Raw genomic sequence first — 22,273 nt, 5'->3', positions numbered from 1 at the left:
TGTATCCCTTCTGCGGGACAAGATCTGGGAGAAGACTAGCTAACAGATAGCAAGGTAGACCAATTTCAGGAACATCAAAATCCCTTTAGATTTGCCCATGATGCCAACAAGACTTGTTCTTGTGCAGGAGAAATGGTGTGAGCCATACCATTGAAGTTGCACATACCTTCTATTTCTCTCTCTCTGCACTCTTGTAGCTGCCATCCAGGATTGGCAGGGTGGACTTTGTCCTGAGACCGACTCTGCCCCCTCTGCCCCTTTCTTGTTGGCAGTCAACACTCTGTACCCATAGGTCCTGCATCTGTAAACTCAGCTCATCGCGGATACAAATTATTCAGAAACAGAAATGTGTACCAGTAGGCACTTTGTTCATTGTTTGCGACATAACTATTTACATAGCATGTTTGCACTGTATTGGATACTATTAGTAATCTAGTGATAAAATATAGAAAAGGCTGGGGGCTGGGGGCTCCCACTGTAATCCTAGCTACTCAGGAGGCTGAGAATATGAGGATCAGGGTTTGATGCTAACATGGGCCATTAGCTCCATGAGATTTAAAAAACATCTCCACTTAGGCACCAAAAAGCCAGAAGCAGAGCTGTGTCTCAAGTAGTAGCGTGCTGGCTTTGAGCAGAAAAGGTTAGGGACAGAACCAGGCTCTGAGTTCAAGCCCCAGTACTTGTGCACATACAAAAAATAAAATATAGAGGATATGTATAGGTCACATGTGAATCCACTGCTTTAAGCATCCACACATGTTGATGAAGAGTGTATCTTGGAGCCGGTATCCGGGGACACTGAGGAAGATGGAGGCATGTCCCGTGGTCAAGGTCTTGAACTCCTCTGTTTTACTCTACTCAACAGGGCAGCTGTGAAGCTGAAGCACTGTATCTAAAGTACGTGCCATGATAAATGGCAGCTGTATTATCAGATTGCACGCCTGGTTCTGGCCACTTGAAAGAAGGAAGAGTGACTGTAAATGCTTGAAAAAAATATTGCAGTCACACTATTTTTTTTTATTGTTGCTGTTGTTAATGTTCAGGTCAACAAAAGCAGTCAGGGAGCTGTTGTTAGAAGGTAACCATCCACTTGAACTAGAGGACAGCTAGGTTCTGGAGAGGATCTAGATCATACAATTACAGAAAAATATATTCTGGGATGTTTGAACAGGAAGTGACAGACGAGGGCACAGTGACATGATCTTACATTGTAAGAACAGTCTGTGTTGATACTTGCTGCTGGTGGTGGTGGTGGTGGCGGCAGTGGAGGTGGTGGCAGCGGCAGCAGCAGCAAAAGATCCAGGGTTACAGACAGACTGGATTTTATTTTATTTGGCCAGTCCTGGGCTTGAACTCAGGGCTTGACCACTGTCCTTGGGCTTTCTCAAGGCTAGAGCTCTACCACTTGAGCCTCAGCCTCTATGTATGTGGTACCAAGGAATCAAACCCGGGTCTTCATGCATGCTAGGCAAGCACTCTACCACTAGGCCAAACTCCCAGCCCATAGACTGGATTTTAGTCCAGGCTGCTGCACGTTTGCACCGAGTTGTGCTGTTACAATGAGGTGTATGAGCTGCCATAGGCCTGCTACCCCACTTCCAATATTCTGAATCTTCTCAAAGCTAACTCACCTAACTTGGCTCCAGAGATTCCAGGTATAATGAAAATACTGAGATGACTTCTGCCATTCTCTGTTGCCTGGAATTTTCACTTAGTATGAGATCACCAGGACTTGGATCGTGCTAAGTGACCGGATGATAACAATAGCAGATTATGGCAGAGCTTTTAAACTAGGAATACTTACACACAGTGGGTTAAAATAGTTGTCACTACCAAACAAGTAGTTAACATTCTTGCACCCTGCTCTCTTCCAGGCTATCCTCATGGATCACAACTGCCCTGTTAAAACAAAAATGTACACTCAGAATAATCTCCAGTCCTACCCATTAGGTGACGATGAGGAATCTGAAAGTGACTGAGACTTAAGTCATCAGAGTGTTTCACCGTATTAGAAGTGTTACCAGTGAAATGACTCATGCTTAGTCACATACTATCCATCTCTGGCAAAGAGTAAAACAACCAAAGGTGATTCTTCCTTTTCATGGTTATGAACGACTGCCAACAGCCTTATGAAGAAAAAGCGGCTTTTCTAGTGGTTTGTATAAAGTGGTGAAAACTTTATTTTATGTATTTGATTTTATTAAATATTATACAATATATTTTGAAGAAATAGGTATACTGTAAATCTATAAATATTTGAATCCAAATCAAATATAATTTTTTTAACTTACATTCACAAACACTTGGACAAAAAAATCTATTTTTTCTGAATATTGGTAATGGGTGTTTAAACCACACATTATCTGAGACTCTTCCAACAATAAGAAACTAAAAGTCTGAAAAACAACCATGTGAAGACAGCATGTTATGGATCAACACTGAATGAGTGTTATTTAACTTGCAATTAGTATTGACAGATTTCTGAGTCAAAACTGAGTTATCTCAAGTACAGGACAAGAAACCAAGTTAGTCGTCCTTTGAAGTTAAAAATCTTCACTGGTATTTGTTTTCTATAATCACTCACCTGGAAAGGAATGATGGTAAATTATGTTTATGTCATATGGTTGGAAAGGAACAGAAATCCAGAGAAAAACAATGCTCTAAATGCAGAGAAAAGCTCCCTAATATAGTTTTGAACTTTAAGTTTTCAAGATGCATGCTTATCTTATTGAATGAAAATGTAGGACCATGTATACTTTAAAGGTTGTTAGTGTGGTTAGGCTTATCAACATTGTTCCAGAAAAGGGAATCTACAAGACTAGTAGCTGGTATATCTTGAAAAATAAAACTTTTATTTATGACCTCTCTGCAGGCAATCCAAATGTTTTTCTAGAGATCTATTACTTTTGAGTTGTTTGCAGCCATCATTTTCTACATTCTTGGAAGTTACATCAGTGTGTGAAGGCTAGTTTCAAACAGATCAATGAACTTGTCTTTAATGGTGTTAGGAAAATAGACAAAGGACAACTGGAAGGCCAGGATGTTTCTTGCCTTTTCCAGAGAGGAAAATCCAAACATCTCAAAATGTGTGTTTGCCTTATCTGTGTGCAAGGTAGTGTCATTTTTCTAAGCATGGCAACACTTGATGTCTTTTCAGTGTACCAGCAAATACTCTTTGAGTATTGCCAATCTATGTCACTTTGTTTGAGACCTGATTGGAATGTGGTGATTGTGTGGACTATTTATTTCAAATGCTTGTTGATTCTGCAGTTGTGTAAACAAAAATTCCCTAATGTCAGTTTTGCCAAGCTGAAATTGTGTTTGTGTTACCTTGGACATCGAGAAGCACAGAACTTTAGCATACTCTTCAACCTAATTAACTATGACATGCGCACTAGGAAAGCAGCTACCACTTCTTTGGTTTTATGAAACTTTTGTGTCGGTCATAGTTGCCCTACAGTCTGGTTCACAGTGCAGCATGTTTGAGGGTAACAGGCTTTGTATTCAGTAATACTGGACAGTTCTACAAGTCTTCAACTTTGGAAGGTGGCTATGGAAGAGCTCCTATATGGATAAAATTTAAAAAAATAGTACTGTTCTAATTCACAAGAAAGTCTTAAAAAACAAGTGCTATAAACTGGTTCAGAGTTTATGGTTCTTCTATTTTTGCCTTTGAGGCTTCAGCTTCTCTTAAGAGTGACTGGCAAAGATTCTTTGGGGAAAGATGCATCTTTGTTCCCCTAGAACTGTTTGGGAAGCAAAATACATGTTGTATCTGAGCAAAACCAAAACACCCTTATAGTTAAGGTCTTTTATATGATTAATGTCTGGGTAAAACTCTGAAAATAAGAGTTGTTTTAAAAAATTGTGTATGTATCAGGACAAAGAATACACAGTGCTCTGATTTTTTTTTTAAACAGAGGTGGCTTTAATGCTTGTACCTGATAGATAACAGACACAAACACCATGAGGTAGCAACGACCGGCCAACTTCCTTTCGACTGCTGATTGTATCTGTCCTATTCATGTTTAAGCTATTTACTTAATAAATCTCTGACCACTGTACTGTCTGCCTGTATTTCTTCATAAATGTTTTTTTCATAAATACTCTTGTTGGAATAAATTCTGTAAGGTATTGACTGTGGATTAAACTATTTTGCTTGCAGGCATTATTTGGGCAAGAGGTACCGCACGTTAGTGTGAATCATACCCTTTGTCTTCCCATACTTAGTTTAAAATGAAATATGCAACTAGTCACATTGTGCCCATGTGGAAAGAACAGTTTTCCTTGTATGTTCTAATTTCTATTACTGTTACTACTGTACATTCATGTCTGATAAAAATACTAACACCTAGCCATCTGACAGATGCTGAGACAGGAGCCTTCCATTATGGGCATTCTGGAATGGGGTACGCATGTACAACTTCCAGGACTGAGGGTCTACTTTTAATCTATTCTTATAGGGCATCCAGCGCTAAAAAGATGAGGGAAATCTCCACTTTCTTTTGTAAGGAAAACTATTATCTCAGTTTAGAAAATAAGGTAATACATTCTAAAATTAATGTCATGTTAAATGTACTCACTTCTAGGGAACTTAAAATTCATTTTTTACTATTAGTAAGGATGAAATGTTTTCAAACTGCCTTTAAGAAAGAAAAGACATACTTAAATTTAGAACCTGACAGTACTGACAAAATATTCAGGTAGCATTTCCTTCTCTCAGAATCAAAAAATAGCTACATAATATTTCAGATGGTTGTGATATTGAATGAGGCTAGTATTAAAAGATGTAGTATGTAAGGATCATAATGTAATGCTTGGTACTGCTCATTTTGTTGTACTTATTCATCTAAATATTAATGAAGAAAATACATTTTAAATAGAGCTTTTTTTTGAGCTGGGGTCCTAGTTTATACAGTCCATAACTATACAGCTGAAGCAAATCTATATATTTCACAAGGTAATAACGTAACAACTAAATTTTTTTTTTAAATGCCTATGCAGTTTTCTTTAGCAAAAGTTGACTATTCTCTTGGCTGCAAGGCCAAATTATCCCAGGCAGGGTTATTATAGAGATGCAGCAATCACCTTGATTTTAGAGGTCATCAAATGACGATATTCTTGTTTCCTGTGGTAGACTTTATTATTATTAAGCTATTAATAACATAGCATGGCAGCAAGATTACATCGGTAATGTAATAAATACAATACAACTTTTTAGCATGAAGCTTTATACCTTACTATACTCTAGGCTATTTGGAGTGTTCCCCTCTTGCACTAAAGTACAACTGTGATGCCTGCTACTGCCCCCCCCAGTAGATAGAAAAATATCATACTACACTAGCGGTATATTTTACAAATGTCATTAGCAGCATTACTGAGCTTTCCATGGTGGTGGTTCTGCAGAGATAAATACATCAGAACAGTAGTAGATTCGTAGGAAACCAAAGTTTTGCATTATTTCTACTGCTTTCAAACGCATCAGTTTCAGAAGCATGCTTAGGTATCACTCAGACTTTTGTGGTTTAATCAATAAACAACAACTTACCAACACTCATCTTCCAAGTTATCAATGGCAAGTTATCTTTTTACAAGATGATACATGGATATATGTTGGGTAGATAGTTTCAAGCATGTGCTATGGGAAGAAATATTTTAGTTTTCGGTGAGTTTGGTGTGAAGTCTTCTGAAGGGTGTTCTTTTTAAGGCAAACATGCTTAAATAAACAATGAAAAAGAGCTTACTTTGATATACTATTGTTACAAACCTGGCTAAGAAAGGTATTTAGTGCCCTAAGGTTTCACTTAGTAAAATAATACGAATGAGAGTTGGTTAGAGTTTAAAAATGGAATAACTTTTCTACCCTCAAACATGTTTTTCTAATAGAAACGATGGCTTTGATTTGTGGAGCTTGCTACTGAGTGCTTTTGCAGTTACGTTTTTCCTCACAACAACCCTGTGAGGTAGTTCAGAGGACGTAAGGATGATTCTTTTCCCTTAAGAGACGGGTAAACAGCCACAGGGAGCCCCCTCTGGAGGCCTGCCGCCAGCCACACAGCTCATTAGTGGAAGGGCTTGATGTGTCCTCTTCATGATACGCTCGACAGCCTTCCTATTACAGTACTCGTTTTCCTGCCTGCTGTGAGAGCTAGTCCACGTTTTCTAAATTCAAGTTGGTTTATATATAATTTATCATAGTAGTTATCAGCAAAGGGGACACTATTACATACTTACCTATTTTATAGGTATGTAACAAGCTTTTAAGGTACACCAAGAGAGGTCAAGTGCTCACATTTTCCCTCATAATCGTGTATTACTGGGACTCTATTCCCACATATACTGTCTATTTCTTTCTTTTTTTTAAATTAATTAAGATAGTCTGAATTACCAAAGTATTCAGAATGATCATCATTCCTTTAGGCCTGTTAAGACACCAGATGAAGCAATAAATAGAATATGAAGCAAAGGCTTCATATTCCTACATGAATATAAAAAAAATAAATCCAGTTATCAGTAGTCATTTTTTTTTTTTTTGCCAGTTCTGGGGCTTGAACTCAGGGCCTGGGCACTGTCCTTGGCCTCTTGCAAGGCAGGCACTTTACCACTTGAGCCACAGCACCACTTCTGGCTTTTTCTATATATGTGGTACTGAGGAACTGAACCCAGGGCTTCTTGTATATTAGGCAAGCATTCTACCACTAGGTCACACTCCTGGCCTCTTAACATAGTCACTTTAAGCACAGTCTTCTAAGATTTAAAAATCTTACACATGCTTTTTTTCCTACGGGAAACCTGCAGATGAAAAAACCACCCTAAATGCTTGGGAAAGCACTGATGTTTTGAAAGATATTTCAAAATCCCACTGGTTACTGTTTTTCAGTTATCGTTTGCAGAATTCTTCACTAATTCTCTATTACAGTAACTCCCTAGTACATCTTGCTTTTCACTGTGCCATTTTACTTTTACTATATTTCACCTGTACAACAGCTTTAGAAAAAACTTTCACAGCATAGAAAGCAAGCAATATGTAAAAAAAATTTTTTTACTAAATCAGCATAACATATTAATAAAGCTGCAGCATCTGCTTTCGTGTTACATTTGGCAAAAACAAAAAAGTAACCCCTAAATCTCAAACAACAAGAATCTCAAGTAAGTGGAGCCGACAAACTTTGTAACACAAAATGAAGATTAAAACCTGTTCCCTCAGTGATTGTTGTTGTCAACCTGGGCATGCAGCAAATTTGTTAAAACCGTGATGCAAATCAAAGTATTTCAAGGATCTGGACAGTATCTATTTAACATGAATTCGGAAACTAGGAAGGAAAATAACAGTGAGATATCACACATACATAGACATGAAGTTGAACTTACATAATTACATAATTAGAAAAAGTTAAAAATAAATTAGTAAAAACCAATTCCCAGTATAAACCCAAAAAAGCACAGCTATAAATGCAACCCAAAACAATTTAGTGAGCTGTCACATTTGTGCTGGAAAGCAACCTTTCACACCCTTGTCCTTAAAGGAGCAAATAACTGAGAAAGCAAGCCAAAGAGCACTGTGAGAAGATCGAAACGTGGTTGCATTCATGGTACTTTAGATGTACCTTGTCCCCAACCATTTGAAAGTTTAAGTAGCCCATCTGTTACACAGACTCAGATGGGCCAAATAAGTCATCTGAGATGTTGCTGAATGGCTGAGAGTCCACCAGTTGGCTTATTTCACTATCAAGATCTTCTTCTGTATCGTCTGTGTACTTGCTTATTTTTCTGGAGTGTTGGTCTAAAGACAGACTTTCTAAGGTTTCAATATCTTCAATGCCTGCTCTGTAGTGGATCATCAGAAGTGTTAGAGCTTGGAGTCTTTCACCTGATTTAGCCAAAGCAGCAGAAAGAAGTGATTTTTTCCTGCTATCACTTGTCTCTTTTTCTTCTCGAACAAGGGAATTGTTGTGTTCCAACTCCTGATCAATTTCATTCTGCAGCTTATCCAACATGAACTCTAGCTTCTGGATCCTCTCCTCCGTGGGCAAGCCTCTGTACAGATCACGGCCAATTTCTTTAACTGCAATGAAAACACTGTCGTCCAGCCCACCTTCCTTTCGCACCAACTTTATTCCGGCACTGTTTGCCCGTTTGGAAGGGCTGTTAGGGCCACAGACTTCTGTGTCACTACCTTCATTGTCCGATGTGTTAGGTGTGTGTTTTGGTGAAGGTTCTACGAGATCAGTTCCTGGTTCTGCCAAGCGTGTTTTAGAGACTTGACGCAAATTTAGCAAACGAGAGCTAGTATTGATAATGTGCCTAGTCAAACCTGTTGTTTTATTAACGGACTTGCTGGGTTCTGTTTCAGCACGAGGCGGCAGGCCCAGGACAGGCTCCTGTCCTTCCAGTCTAAGGTTTTTCAGGGCCCGGTCCATTCTCCTCTCGGTTGCTCCACACAGAGGGGTCTCAGCTAGACACTTTTCTTGACATTTTTTATGACAAACGTAAGCACAGAACATACACTGGGAAGCAGCTTTTGTCCACACTTTCTTCTTACAGTAGTCACACCAAGTTGGGTTTTGGAACTGAGTATCCTGGAAACTGTGTTTATTTTCTGGTGAGCCTGTCTGCCCAACAAAGTGCTCCTCTTTAGGCAGGGCAGAAGCTTCTTCGACCACGTGGAATTCTTTCTCCTTCTCTACATTAGTAACTACATGGTGGTCTGGATCTCCTTCCTTCAAATATTTGAAGTGAACAGTAATGTCACCAAAGCAAAATTTATCATTGAAGCCCTTTTGCATACTCAGATTACGGAGTGCAGTTCTTGTGACCATGGCCTTGGGTGCAGGGGCTTCCAGTCTGAATTTTGAAAGGTATTCCATGTTTGATGTAGCTAGGCACCCCAAAGCTATCTCTTCAAGTTTTAAACTAATGTGGCCCAAACAGATGAGACCCCCCAACTTGAAAGGATCTCGGCACCACAGTGCGATGTTTAGGTATCGGTGGCAGGCTTCTATGTTAAACAAACAGGATGCTCTGCTTCTTGTCCATTTTCCTACCTTGTTACGATAGAGAATTTCTGATGACTCCCATGTCTGGCGGTCATCTGAACTATCTTTAGTAGGGCAGGAACTTTCTGAAGTAAAGTCTTTTGTCACTTCTTGCTTGGCTGGAAATGGCTTAGATGGAGGTGCATCTTCTACATGATCCATGCTCTTTGCTTGCTTTTCAGCAGATTTATCTGCAGGAGGAGGTGGCAGCACCTTTTCTGGCTTTTCAGTAACATCTGGTTCTGGTGGAGTGGGCGTGTCTGCAGAAGGCAAAGGAACTTTCACTTGTGGTCGTGGTGGCACAGGAGGTTTGAAAGTGGGTCCTTGGATAGGTTTTGACACTTGTGCTGAGTCTGTTGCCTCAGAAGGTTTTAGGGCTGATGGTTTACTTCCTTCTTTGGATGGAAGTTTTGGGGGTGGCGGATAGCTTCCTGCAACTAATTTACGGTTTAAAACTGGTGATATAGCGCCAAGTGGTTTAATAGAAAGTGTTGTAGGAATGCGTTTGGGACTGTGACTTAGTGACTGTGCCTCATCCTTGAATTCATTTTGCACTCGAACGTCACTGGCCAAGTCTTCAAATTCAGAATCCAAGTCTCTGTTTTCAGCGTCAGCTGTCAACCCAGCAGCTTCCTCTTCATAGCCTGGTTGGCAAGCGCCTGACAAATAGCTTTCTTCCAACTGGCCAAAATTCTCCTGCAGCACTGCACCTTGATTACTCTGGCCAACAGGCCTTTCATAGTACACCAGGACTCGGTCACCAGCCTGCTTGATAAGCTTCAACACTTGCAGTGTTGATGTAATTTTCACACCTGATTTAGGATTTAAAAAGAAAAACGTAAGCTACTGCAATAAAAACTGACTCGTATCTCAACCGTCATCAGTTTTGTTGCTAAATATTTTTAAAATAAGTTGTATATCTATATAAATGAATCAATTAATTACAGCTATATTTTGAAAGTATCCATTGCCTGATGCAGTTTACCACATATTAAAATAGACTTTAACTTTAAACAATGAATGTGTATTATACCTGTTTCCTATCTCAATAATTTAAATAATGTTAACGCATCTTAAACAAATGTGAGATGTAAATAGGCATTTACTACTTACATTAAAAAGAAGCTATACAGGTAAAACCTAACAGGTAACTGCTCTCTCTGATTTGGGAACTGCTCTACCTTATTTATTGTCTAAGCTGTGGAGGAACACACTGCATTGCCTTTAAAAGGTCAGCTGTAACTAATCATGTGTTCATGAAATCTCCCGACTAGCCTAGTCCAATGGTGGGGGGGGGGGGTCAGGTCTTCAAGGTCTACAGAGGCCTATACTGTTCTCACTGCCGTGCACAGTTCAGTCCTACTGCTTAGGCATACAAATTCAGGCATATAATCTGCCTATCTTGTCTGAAATAATATGGGTAGAAGTGTTAATATTGCTGATTTTAGGCTCATAATAGAGATAGAGGTTGTGGTATAGAAAGGTGATAGTTTTCACAATCAACAAAAAAATAAACAGAGGAGGTGGGAAGGGAAGGAAAATTAGGTAAATTACATATAGTGGCACCAAAGTATAACAAGACTAAAGTGACAAATCTGAGTATTTTTTAAGGAATCCTTTGGATTTTTGCTTAGTGTTTTTTGTTTTGTGTACTGGAGCTTCAACTCAGGGCTTCATGGTTGCTAGGCAGTGCTTTATGTAAGACCTATTTTCTACTGCTTTTTTTTTTTGCAAGGCAGGGAATCACTGTATGCCCAGGCCAGCCTGAAATGTAATCCTCTTACTTGTGCTTCCCTGTGTCTCTGGGGATGACAGAAGCAAGCCACTCAGCACAGCAACTAGTTGAGATGGAGTCAAACCCTTTTTCCTAACCTGGCCTCAAAATTCAACTCCTGTTTCCTAGCTAGAATTACACGTTTGAAGCACCAGGATTATTACTTTCTTTTCTTATGTAAGTAACAGCAACAAAAATTAACAGAATTAACAGAACTAACAGATGTTACAGAGATAAGGAAGAAGGAAGAGAGGACAAATGCCACATTTAGTTTCTCTGTATATGTAAGGTATAGTGCATACTGGCATAATTACCTCCAATAGCAATGAGTCGATCTCCACGCTGAAGATCTGCAATTGCAGCAGGTGAGTTTGGGGCCACAGTTTCAATGATGACATGTCCACCATACCCGTCAGTTGACTGAACAAGACGAAGAGTAAGTCCAACACTTTGTAAATTCCCTTTTATCAACTCAACCTTTGATAAAGAGAAAAATATAAAAACAGATCCAATGAATTTGTGGTAGTGGAGTAAAGTAACAGCACATACTGGGAACAGCACAGCTGACTGGGACTTTTGTACCATTATGACGATAGTTACAGACAAAAGACAAAATCACTGCAACAATATAAACTGACAAACTATTAGGCTAGACATTTAAGCCATCAAAAAGTGCAACAGTCTTCAAAGTGACTTATTAAAGATTCATGCTCTCTGTAGAAAATTTGGAAATAAAAAGGTGAAATGAAAAGAAAACCACTTGTAAACCTGCTCTTTAAAACTAATATTTTTTATTTTCTCATATATATAAAACACAAAATTGAGTTGTCTCAAAGTTGGCACATTATGAATATAATCATATATTTTGAATATAAATCTGTTTCTTACTTTCTTCATATAGAATGAAAATAATTTACATCATTGGATGTGCTTTGGAAATCACTTTTCTTTCTTAATACCATCAACTCAGGGCCTGAGTGCTGTCCCTGAGCCATTTTTGCACTTGATCACTTGAGCTATAGCTTCACTTCTGGCTTTTTGGTCTCACAGACTTCCTGTCTGGACTGGCTTTGAACTGCAATCCTCAGATCTCAGCCTCCTGAGCAGCTAGGATTACAGGTGTAAGCCACTTGTACACAGCTTTTAATAGCATGCATCTGGTCTTCTGAATCTACATATTCCACCAGCAGTGTATCAAAAATGTTCCAGAAAATGTGTTTGTACCAAATTATGTACAGACTTTTGTCATTAAACAACACAGTATGAAAATTGTATTGTATTTACATTTATTTATGCTAAGTACTCTAGAGACCATTTAAAGTATTTAGGAGGATATGTATAGGTTATGTGTAAGTACTATGCTATTTTATATTAAGGAACTTAAGCACCTACTGTCTGATAGAGTAGACAGGAACTAATTCCCTGAAGAGTCAAAGGTGTGACTGTACTTTTTAACTTTACTGTTTGAAGAGAGGCAAGGGAAAAGTTTGCTTACATTTTCTAAAAATTAGCAATTAATATGATGCCCTGTTCAAAGTTACTCAGATATTTTGTTTTCTAAATAAATGTGACCTATCACCCAATAACTAGGAATATATATCCCCAGATTAACATCTTCTGTCATTAAAAAAGATCATGCTATTTGTTCTTATTCAAATCACTGATTCAAAAAAATACCAGGCCTTCAGTATTTTTTCCATGTCCGTGACTTCTCACTGGGAAGTATGAAGGTTGTTGGAAATGCAGGTTAGATTTCTTATTTTATCATCCATCTCCTTTAGAAATTAGGATCGATGCCCTCCCTAACTCTACACTAGATTAAACCAGTCACAAGGGAAGCGTATGTTCTTACTTATCTTATTCCCTACTTCCCTCCCAACATACTATATAAGGAGTAAAATCAAACCTCTGAAAGACTAATACAAGAAACATCTGGCCTAATGAGAATTGTTAGGTCCTAATTTCTGTTTAAAATGTTACTTTGATAAAATTCCACCCCTCCCCCCAAAATCATGCAGTTTTGGCCAGGAGTTTGGCCTAGCGGTAGAGTGCTTGCCCAGCATACACGAAGACCGGGGTTTGATTCCTTGGTACCACATACATAGAAAAAAGCTGGAAGTGGTGCTGTGTCTCAAGTGGTAGAGCTCTAGCCTTGAGGAAAATCCAGTGTGCAGGCCCTGAGCTCGAGCCCAGAACTGGCAAACAAAACAAAAACAAAACAAAACAAAAACAACAAAAAAACCTCACAGTTTCAAGAATGAAAATACAAATATATAGAGAAATGAAATAAGGAGTCTCTGAAGGATCATTCTGATATCAATGCATTGCTAAGCACTGGCTGTTCTAACAGCATAAAAATGAAACAAATACTTCACAGAACCCTCAACTGCTTACAAACTATGCTTGCTTCCAACGGACATGGCTCTTGATCATCTCCCCTCAGTTCTATTGTTCTTACAGAATAAAGATTATTTACTAAATGCCTTCTTTGAAATTCTCTAAGCAGCTATGAAGGGTCATATAAACACACATGTGATTAAACCATCCTTTCCACAGAAAGTACAATTGTATTGAAGTCATGGTTCAAGTGGTAGAGAATCAGCTATAAGAAAGAACCACTCTAAACTACACGAGAGACATCTTTTATTTCTCAGAATAAAACATTTCTAGAAACTCCCATAGAACTTCTCAAAGACCTTCCATTAAAGTTTAATTCATAAAAGTATAAACTGTAAGTTCTTAAACTTGCAAGCTAGGTCACAAAAACAATCTGCTAACTAATAAGAAATAAGACAGGAGGCCTTGAGTTCAAACTTCAGTACTGTCCCCTCCCCCCAAAGGGGTTTAATTAGTTCACTTTGGGACGTTTAAAGGTATGGACCAACATCTGGACACTGGCATCTCAGCCTCTGGTGAGGACCTCAGTTTAGACATTCCTTACAGTGGGAGCCATGTATAGTCAACAGGAAGCCAGAGTAGGATTCAGGGGGCTGGGTTCCTCCTTGAAATTTGCTCTTGCGTCCCCTGAGAGATACCTTAATTCCTTCTGAAGGCAGCTGTATGATCTAAGGACTTTTCCCTAGGATCCAGGTCTTAAAAAGTTCATCATCTTCAACTTGCCAAAATGGGGACCCAAGTTTACAACAGCATGAAGTTTATCCTATTTACCACACTGAGTTTTTGTCACAATTAAATGAAACTGGGAACAGATGTGTAGCACAATATAGGCACTTATATAATGTTCCTCTCAGAAAAGAATACCAGTCCAATCAAAACAAAGTGCCAGCTTGGCAACCAGATCCCAATGGCTCATACTTGCAATTCTAGTTACTTCGGGGGCTGAGATCAGCAGGATCATAGTTCAAGGCTGGCCTGGGCAGAAAAATTTATGGGACAACCCCCTGCCCTCTCCTGAATCAATAGCTGGGCATGGTGGCACATGCCTGTTATCTTAATTATGCTGCAGGCTGAGGTCAGGAAGAGAAAGGCTCCAGACCAGCCTGGGCAGAAAAGTCCACCAAGCTCTATTTTAACAGAAGGTGGATATGGTGGCACACACTTGTTATCTCAACAACAGCAGGAACTGAAAAATAGAAGGAGAACTCCTGGAGCCAGAAGCAAAATCCTATCCCCCCCAAAAAAAGTAAGGTCAAAAAATAAAGCAATAAATAAAAAAGGCTAGAGGTGAGATTCAGTTATAGAATGCCTACCTAGGAAGTGCAAGGTCTGGAGTTCAAACCCCAGCATTGCCCCCCATAATCTCCAAAAAGATACTAGCTTGGCCATTAAATAAGTATCTAAAGGAACAGATAAATTGGGACTGCATTCTTTGGTCACAAAGACAACAAGGTCTAGAAATACACTGACAAAGTAAACTCCATTATGCAACCACAATAAATACAGACATCTAAGGAATTATAATGATCCTCTGAGGAAGTTCAAAAGATTGATAGGAATCTGATTAACATTTGAATGATTGCCTTACAAAAAAAACTCAGGTTTCTTCATTTTTTTCTCTTTTTAGATCTGATTGAAGTCTCAATGTTTTGAGTTGAAACAAATTTAAATTTGTTGAAACAAAAGGTTAAGGAAGCAAAAGCTGAGGTTATGGGAAAAATAAGAGTAGCACACTTTTGCTCTTTTTCATCCCTTTGTCAAACAGAAATAACCCTATTCTGAATCACCAAGCAGCCTTTACCTCACACAGTATTCCTATACTTCTGCAGGATGATATATCTTACTTAGGAAGTAGAAGAGTCTGAAGAGCTTGAACTCAGAGCCTGCATGTTGTCTCTGAGCTTTTTTGCGCATGGCTCTCTCCCACTTGAGTCACAGCTCCACTCCAGCTTTTTTGGTAGTTAACTGGAGATAAGAGTCTCATAGACTTGTCTAGCTGGATTCCAGCCAAATCTTCAGGTATCAGCTTCTTGAGTAGCTAGCATTACAGATGTGAGCCACTGGCACTAGCCCAAAGACACATTTAAACATTTTTTAAGTAGTGTGTGTATGTATGTGTGTATGTGTGAAAGAGAAACAGAGACAATGAGCGACAGAGAGAGAGTGAGGGGGGGAGGATACGTGGGGCTTGAACTCAGGCCATGGGCACTCTTTCTGAGCTCTTTCATTCAAGGCTAGTGCTCTACCACTCAGAGCCACAGCTCACTTGTGGTTTTCTGGTTTATTGGAGATAAGAGTCTGATGGGCCTTCCTGCCTGGGCTGGCTTTGATCCTCAGAACTCAGACTCCTGTATAGCTCACTTTACAGGTGTGAGCCACCAGTGCCTGCTTAAGTAATTTTTTGGGCGACACTGATTGGAATATATTTGTAGATGGAAGGACATGTCACAATGAGTTCTCTGTCCCCTTGTATAACTAAGGTATGCTAATAAAAAAATCAAGATTAATAAAGCAACTTTTTGGGCCACGAGTGTGCATGAAGCCCTGGTTCGATTCCCCAGAACCACATACACAGAAAAAGCTGGAAGTGGTGTTGTGGCTCAAGTGGCAAAGTGCTAGCCTTGAGCCAAAAGTGTGCAAGGACAGTGCCCAGGCCCCATGATCGGCAAAACAAAAACAAAAATAAAAGCAAAAACAAACCAAAACAAACCTTTTTTATCTGAAATAATTTTAAGCTAGCAGCAAGTTGTAAAAACCTAACAAAGATTTCTACTTTATCCCTCAATTCTTAGTTTCTGACTTTAATATTCTATATTAGTGTTCTCTTCCATTTTTTCCTGGAATCATATAAAAATATTTTGCAGACATGACGCTCCTTTTGATATTTGAGTATATCTGACCAAAAATATTCTCTTAATATAATCCATGTTAGAAAATTAACCCTGGCATAATACTATTATCTCATCCTATTGGGAATGAAGTTCGAAAGAGTCAGTAGCCTGTTATTTTTGCATATAAAGTAACTACACATGTTCTCTTGTCAATATATTGTCCACAGCACATCAGAACTAAAACTGCAAAATTAAGTAGTTGTGCCAGCACCTGTTATGAAGTATTTGAATATTTTTTTTTCCTTTTGCCAGTCTTGGAGCTTGAGTTCAGGGCCTGGACACTGTCCTTGGGCGTTCTCAAGGCTAGCATTCTATCACTTGAGCCACAGCACCACTTTTGGCTTTTTCTGTGTATGTGGTACTGAGGAATTGAACCCGGGTCTTTGTGCATGCTATGCAAGCACTCTACCACTAGGCCAAACTCCCAGCCCCAGCCAAAACATTTTTTAAAAAACATTGGTTCTTAACCCAGATGCCTCTCAGTAGATGATTGGATCAAGAAGATGTGGTATTTATACACAATGGAATTCTATGCTGCCATCAGAAAGAACGACATCACATCATTTATAAAGAGATGGAAAGACATGGAAAAAAATCATATTAAAGTAAGCCAGACTCAAAGGAACATAGGCTCAATGGTTTCCCTCATTTATAATAATTAGTACAAACCTTGGACTTTCCTAGCAGAGGATTACAATAGCTCAAAACCCAGATACATAAGGCCATTCAGGATGAGGCTAAATGAAAGGACCTCCAGGATATGGAAACAGGAGCCAAATAATGAATGAATATTGTTCTTAATGTACTATGTTATTTCTCATTTCTTTTTGTTGTCCCTTGTTTATTCTCATAGTTATAGTATCTTATCTTGGAATTTGGTATATTGTATATATGTCTATTTGTTTATTCAAAATAGGACAGGGGAGGAGGGAAAACAAGATGAGGGGAGGGGAGAGGGGTGGGAAAATAGGGACAAAAACATGAGAAAGGGTATCAGAGTGTGTGAAGTAATGCTCATTCTATCTAGGGAATATAACTGTAACCCCTCTATTAATTACAATAAAAAAAAAAAAACATTGGTAAGGGGCCGGGAGTTTGGCGTAGTAGTAGAGTGCTTGCCTAGCATGCACGAAGACCTGGGTTCGATTCCTTGGTATCCCACATACATAGCAAAAAGCCGGAAGTGGTGCTGAGGCTCAAGTGGTAGAGTGCTAGCCTTGAGAAAGTCCAAGGACAGTGTTCAAGCCCTGAGCCCAAGCCCAGGACTGGCAAAAAAAAAAGGTTCTTACTATTATATTGTGAAGCTACACTGTTTTTTTTTATTGTAATTAGTAAAAGGGTTACATGATATTTGCCAGATAGAAGGTACATTAATTCACATACATTGATACCCTTTCACATGTCTTGGTACCCATTTCCCTCCCCCCCCCCACACCCCCCACCCTTTTGGTTTTCCCCCTTTCTCTATCAAATTTCAAATAATCAAATACAAATAAATTCAATATATCAGATAACAAAGTGAGATACTATAACAATATGAGATAACCAAGGGACAGCAAAGGAGATGAGAGACAACATAGTACATTAAGGACAACAATCATTCGTTATATGGCTTTTGTTTCAATATCCTGGAGGTCCTTTCAATTAGCTTCATACTATATGGCCTTATGTATCAAGATTTTGCTCTATTGCAGATCTCTGCTAGTAGAGCCCAAGGTTTCTACTGATTATGACGAATGAGGGAAACCATTGAGCCTAAGTTCCTTTGAGTCTGGCTTACTTCACTTAATATGATTTTTCCTAAGTCTTTCAATTTCCTAACAAATGGGGCGATGTCATTCTTTCTGACAGCAGCATAGAATTCCATTGTGTACAAATACCACATCTTGTTGATCCACTCATCAACTGAGGGACATCTAGGTTGGTTCCATATCTTTACTATGGTGAATAGTGCTGCAATGAACATTGTTGTGCTAGTGGATGTAGTATGCCCTTGTTTCTGGATGGTTGGGTAAATGCCAAGTAGTGGAATTGCTGGGTCATAGGGGAATTCTATGTTTAGCCTTTTGAGGCACTGCCACACTGCTTTCCATAGTGGTTGGACGAGTTTGCACTCCCACCAACAGTGTAGTAGTGATCCCTCCTGGCCACATCCCCTCCAGCATCTGTTATTATTCGTTTTCCTGATCCTGGCCATTCTAACTGGAGTGAGGTGGAATCCTAGAGTTGTTTTGATTTGCATTTCTTTTATGACCAGAGATGTTGAGCATTTCTTCATGTGTCTATAGGCCATTTTTGTTTCTTCTTCAGAGAAGACTCTTTAAGTCTTTGGCCCATCTTTTAATGGGATGGTTGTTACTTTGGAGATTAGTTTTGGAGTGATTCAATTTTTTGAGTTGTTGATATATTTTAGATACTAGGCCTTTGTCTGTTGTTTGGTTGGTGAAGATCTTCTCCCACTCTGTAGGCTTCCTAATTAATTTACTAGCTATGTCCTTTGCCATACAAAAGCTCCGCAGTTTAATGCAGTCCCACTTATCCAGCCTTTCTCTGATTTGTTGTGATTCTTGGTCCTTATTAAGAAAGTCTTGACCTGTGCCAAGGAGGCCTAGTGTATCTCCTATTCCTTCCTGTAAAGTTTTCAGTGTGTCAGCTTTTACCTCCAGGTCTTTGATCCATTTGGAGTTAATTCTAGTGCAGGGTGAAAAAGAAGGATCCAACTTTAGTTTTCTGCAGGTGCTTAACCAGTTCTGCCAGCACAACTTGTTGAAGAGGCTGTCTTTCTTCCATTCTATTTTTTTGGCTCCCTTGTCAAAGATTAGGTGGCCATAGGTCTGTGGTTTAGCATCTGGGTCCTCAGTTCTATTTCATTGGTCTTCAGGCCTGTTCTTGTGCCAGTACCAAGCTGTTTTGAGAATTATAGCTCTGTAATAAGAGTCTAAAGTTTGGAATTGAAATTCCTCCAGCGCTGTTCTTTCTGCTAAGAAGTGTTTTTGCTATACGGGGTCTTTTATTATTCCATATGAAATTTTGAATTGCCTCTTCTATTTCTTTAAAGAATGCCATTGGGATATTGATGAGTATTGCGTTGAATTTGTAGATAGCCCTTGGCAAGATTGTCATTTTCACAATGTTGATTCTTCCAATCCAGGAGCATGGGAGGTTTTTCCATTTCCTTAGTTCTGCTTTAATTTTCTTTGTTAGGGTTTTAAAGTTTTCATCAAAAAGGTCCTTTACATTCTTAGTTAAGCTAATTCCTAGGTACTTTATTTTCTTTGAGGCTATAGTGAAAGGAGTTTCTTTCCTGATTATTGCCTCATTCCTCTCACTGTTGGCGTAAAGGAAGGCAGTTGATTTTTGAGGGTTGATTTTATAGCCTGCTACTCTTCCAAAGTTTTGAATCAGCTCAAGGAGCTTGGGAGTAGAGTCTATAGGATTCTTTAAATACAGAATCATGTCATCTGCAAAGAGGGATAGTTTTATTTCCTCTTTCCCTACTTGGATCCCCTTTATGCTTGCTTCTTGCCTTATTGCACTGGCTAGGAATTCTAGTACTATGTTAAAGAGGAGTGGAGAGAGTGGGCATCCTTGTCTCGTTCCTGATTTTAGAGGGAATGGCTCTAGATTTTCACCATTAAGTGTAATACTAGCAGTGGGTTTCTCATACACAGCCTTTATTACATTGAGGAATGTTCCATGGATTCCTAGTTTCTCCAGAGCTTTTAACATAAAGGGGTGTTGGATCTTGTCAAATGCCTTTTCCGCGTCTATTGAGACAATCATGTGATTTTTGTCCTTGCTCCTGTTGATGTGTTGAATTATATTAATTGATTTGCATATGTTGAACCAGCTTTGCCTCCTTGTGATGAATCCTGTTTGATCAGTGTATAATTGTTTTGATGAGTTGTTGTAGACGGTTGGCCAGTATGTTGTTGAGAAGTTTTGCATCGATGTTCATCAAAGAAATAGGTCTATAGTTCTCTTTCTTTGATGAATCTCTGTCTGGTTTGGGGATGAGGGTTATACTGGCTTCATAGAATGAGTTTGGTAAAGAACCTTCATTTTCAATTTCGTTGAAGAGCTTGAGGAGTATTGGTGTGAGCTCTGCTTTGAAGACCTTATAGAATTCAGCTGTGAATCCATCTGGCCCTGGGCTTTTCTTAGGTGGAAGTTCTCTAATTGCCATTTCTATTTCAGAGCTTGAAATAGGCCTGTTGAGTTGGCTTAGTTCTTCTTGGTTCAGTGTGGGTATGTTAATATTGGCTAGGAATTCATCCATTTCATCTAGATTCTCAAATTTGTTGGTGTAAAGGTTTGAGAAGTATTCCCTCATGATATTCTGGATCTTGGTAGTTTCTGTTGTGATATTACCATTTTCATCTGCGATTTTGTTTATTTCGATATGCTCTCTTCTTTTTTTGGTAAGATTTGCTAAGGGCTTGTCAATTTTGTTAATTCTTTCAAAGAACCAACTCATTTTGTTGATTCTTTCTATAGTTTTTTTGGATTCCAAATCATTTAATTCTGCTTTGATTTTAATAATTTGCTTTCTTCTACTGGGATTAGGGTTGGTTTGTTGCTCTTTTTCCAGGAGCTTAAGGTGAGACATTAACTTGTTGGTTTGCAATTTTTCCAACTTGTTGTTGTAGGCACTCAGCGCTATAAATTTTCCTCTGAGTACTGCCTTTGCTGTGTCCCAAAGGAGTTGGTATTTTGTGTGCTCCTTACTGTTAAATTTCATAAACTGTTGGATTTCTGTTCTGATCTCTTCGATGACCCATTGGAGATTCAACAATGTGTTGTTCAGTCTCCATGAGTTACAGGGTTTTCGTTGGTGGAGATGTGTGTTCAGTTCCAATTTGATGCCTTTGTGGTCTGAGAGTGTGCATGGAATAATTGCAGTGTTTCTGAATCTGTCCAGGTTTGTTTTATGGCCTAAGATGTGATCTATTTTGGAAAATGTTCCATGTGCTGCTGAGAAAAACGTATATTGTGTTGTTGCTGGGTGGAATATTCTGCAGATGTCTGTTAGATCTAGTTGGTCTATATAGTTGTTCAGTTCTGAGGTTTCTCTGTTGAGTTTTTGCCTTGTTGATCTGTCCATAGGTGAGAGTGGTGTGTTAAAGTCACCGACAATCATTGTATTTCGATCTATGTATGGTTTCAGTGTAAGTAAAGTTTGCTTGATGACGTTCGGAGCTCCGGGATTGGGTGTGTAAATATTTAGGATCGTTATGTTTTCCTGGAGGAAAGATCCCTTTAGTAGTATGTAGTAACCTTCTTTGTCTTTTCTTACTAATTTTAGTTTGAAGTCTATTTTATCTGATACGAGGATGGCAACTCCAGCCTGTTTATGGGGGCCGTTAGCTTGATAGAGTTTATTCCAACCTCTCACTTTCAAAAGATGATTGTTTTTTTGGGGGTAAGATGTGTCTCTTGAAGACAGCAGAACGATGGCTCTTGCTTTTTGATCCAACTAGACAGCCTATGCCGTTTAATTGGAGTTAAGTCCATTGATATTGAGAGTTAGGATTGAGAGATATTTATTAGTTCCTACCATTTTTAAAAGCTTTCATTAGGGCCTGTGTCTTGACAGTTCTTGTGGTCCTTAGATGGTATGCTGTTTAGGTGCCATTTCTTTCCCTATATTGCATTTATTTTGGTTTTCTATGTATAGAACATCTTTGAGAATTCTCTGTAGTGTTGGTTTTGTTGCGACATATTGTTGCAGCTTTTCCCTGGAATGGAATGTTTTTATTGTTCCCTCAGTTATGAATGAGAGCTTAGCTGGGTACAGTATTCTTGGTTGGTAGTTATTTGATTTAAGGGCATGACATATATGCTTCCAGTCACTTCTTGCTTGCATGGTCTCTGCTGAGAAATCTGGGATTATTCTGAGTGGTTTTCCTTTATAGGTTACTGATCCCTTTTCCCTGGCTGCCTTTAGGATCCTTTTTTTGGTTTCTATTGATCCAGTTCGGATTACGATGTGGCAGTGGGATGTTCTTTTCTGGTCAGGTCTGTTTGGGGTTCTAAAAGCTTCTTGTATCTGGATGGGCCTGCCCTTCTGGATATTTGGGAAGTTCTCTGAGATGATTCCCTGAAGTATATTTCCAATACCATTGACCTCTTTCTCCACGCCCTCCTCAATACCAATTAGCCTTAAATTAGGCTTC

At 39.0% G+C, this 22,273-nt stretch overlaps 2 protein-coding genes across 2 annotated transcripts in view; one reads left to right on the top strand and one right to left on the bottom strand.

Annotated features, from left to right (window-relative positions):
- The window catches only part of Slc18a2 (solute carrier family 18 member A2), a 33,809-nt gene extending 29,745 nt beyond the window's left edge, over positions 1 to 4,064 (top strand). Inside the window, exon 15 of the mRNA XM_090345510.1 lies at positions 1,875 to 4,064. Coding sequence (XP_090201636.1) covers positions 1,875 to 1,979 — 105 coding nt within the window. The 3' untranslated portion in view covers positions 1,980 to 4,064. The remainder of the gene's footprint in view (positions 1 to 1,874) is intronic.
- Positions 4,065 to 7,029: 2,965 nt separating this feature from the next.
- The window catches only part of Pdzd8 (PDZ domain containing 8), a 55,853-nt gene continuing 40,609 nt past the window's right edge, over positions 7,030 to 22,273 (bottom strand). Inside the window, exons 4-5 of the mRNA XM_090345779.1 lie at positions 11,124 to 11,286; positions 7,030 to 9,847 (exon numbers count right to left, since the gene is read on the bottom strand). Of these exons, the coding sequence (XP_090201905.1) occupies positions 7,647 to 9,847; positions 11,124 to 11,286 (2,364 nt within the window). The 3' untranslated portion in view covers positions 7,030 to 7,646. The remainder of the gene's footprint in view (positions 9,848 to 11,123; positions 11,287 to 22,273) is intronic.

Source organism: Megascapheus bottae, chromosome 15 (assembly GCF_031878675.1).
Source record: "Megascapheus bottae isolate mThoBot1 chromosome 15, mThoBot2.hap1, whole genome shotgun sequence".
Lineage (NCBI taxonomy): Eukaryota > Metazoa > Chordata > Mammalia > Rodentia > Geomyidae > Megascapheus > Megascapheus bottae.
The sequence above is the reverse complement of the archived record's forward strand: the minus strand, read 5'-3'. Positions and strand labels throughout refer to the sequence as shown.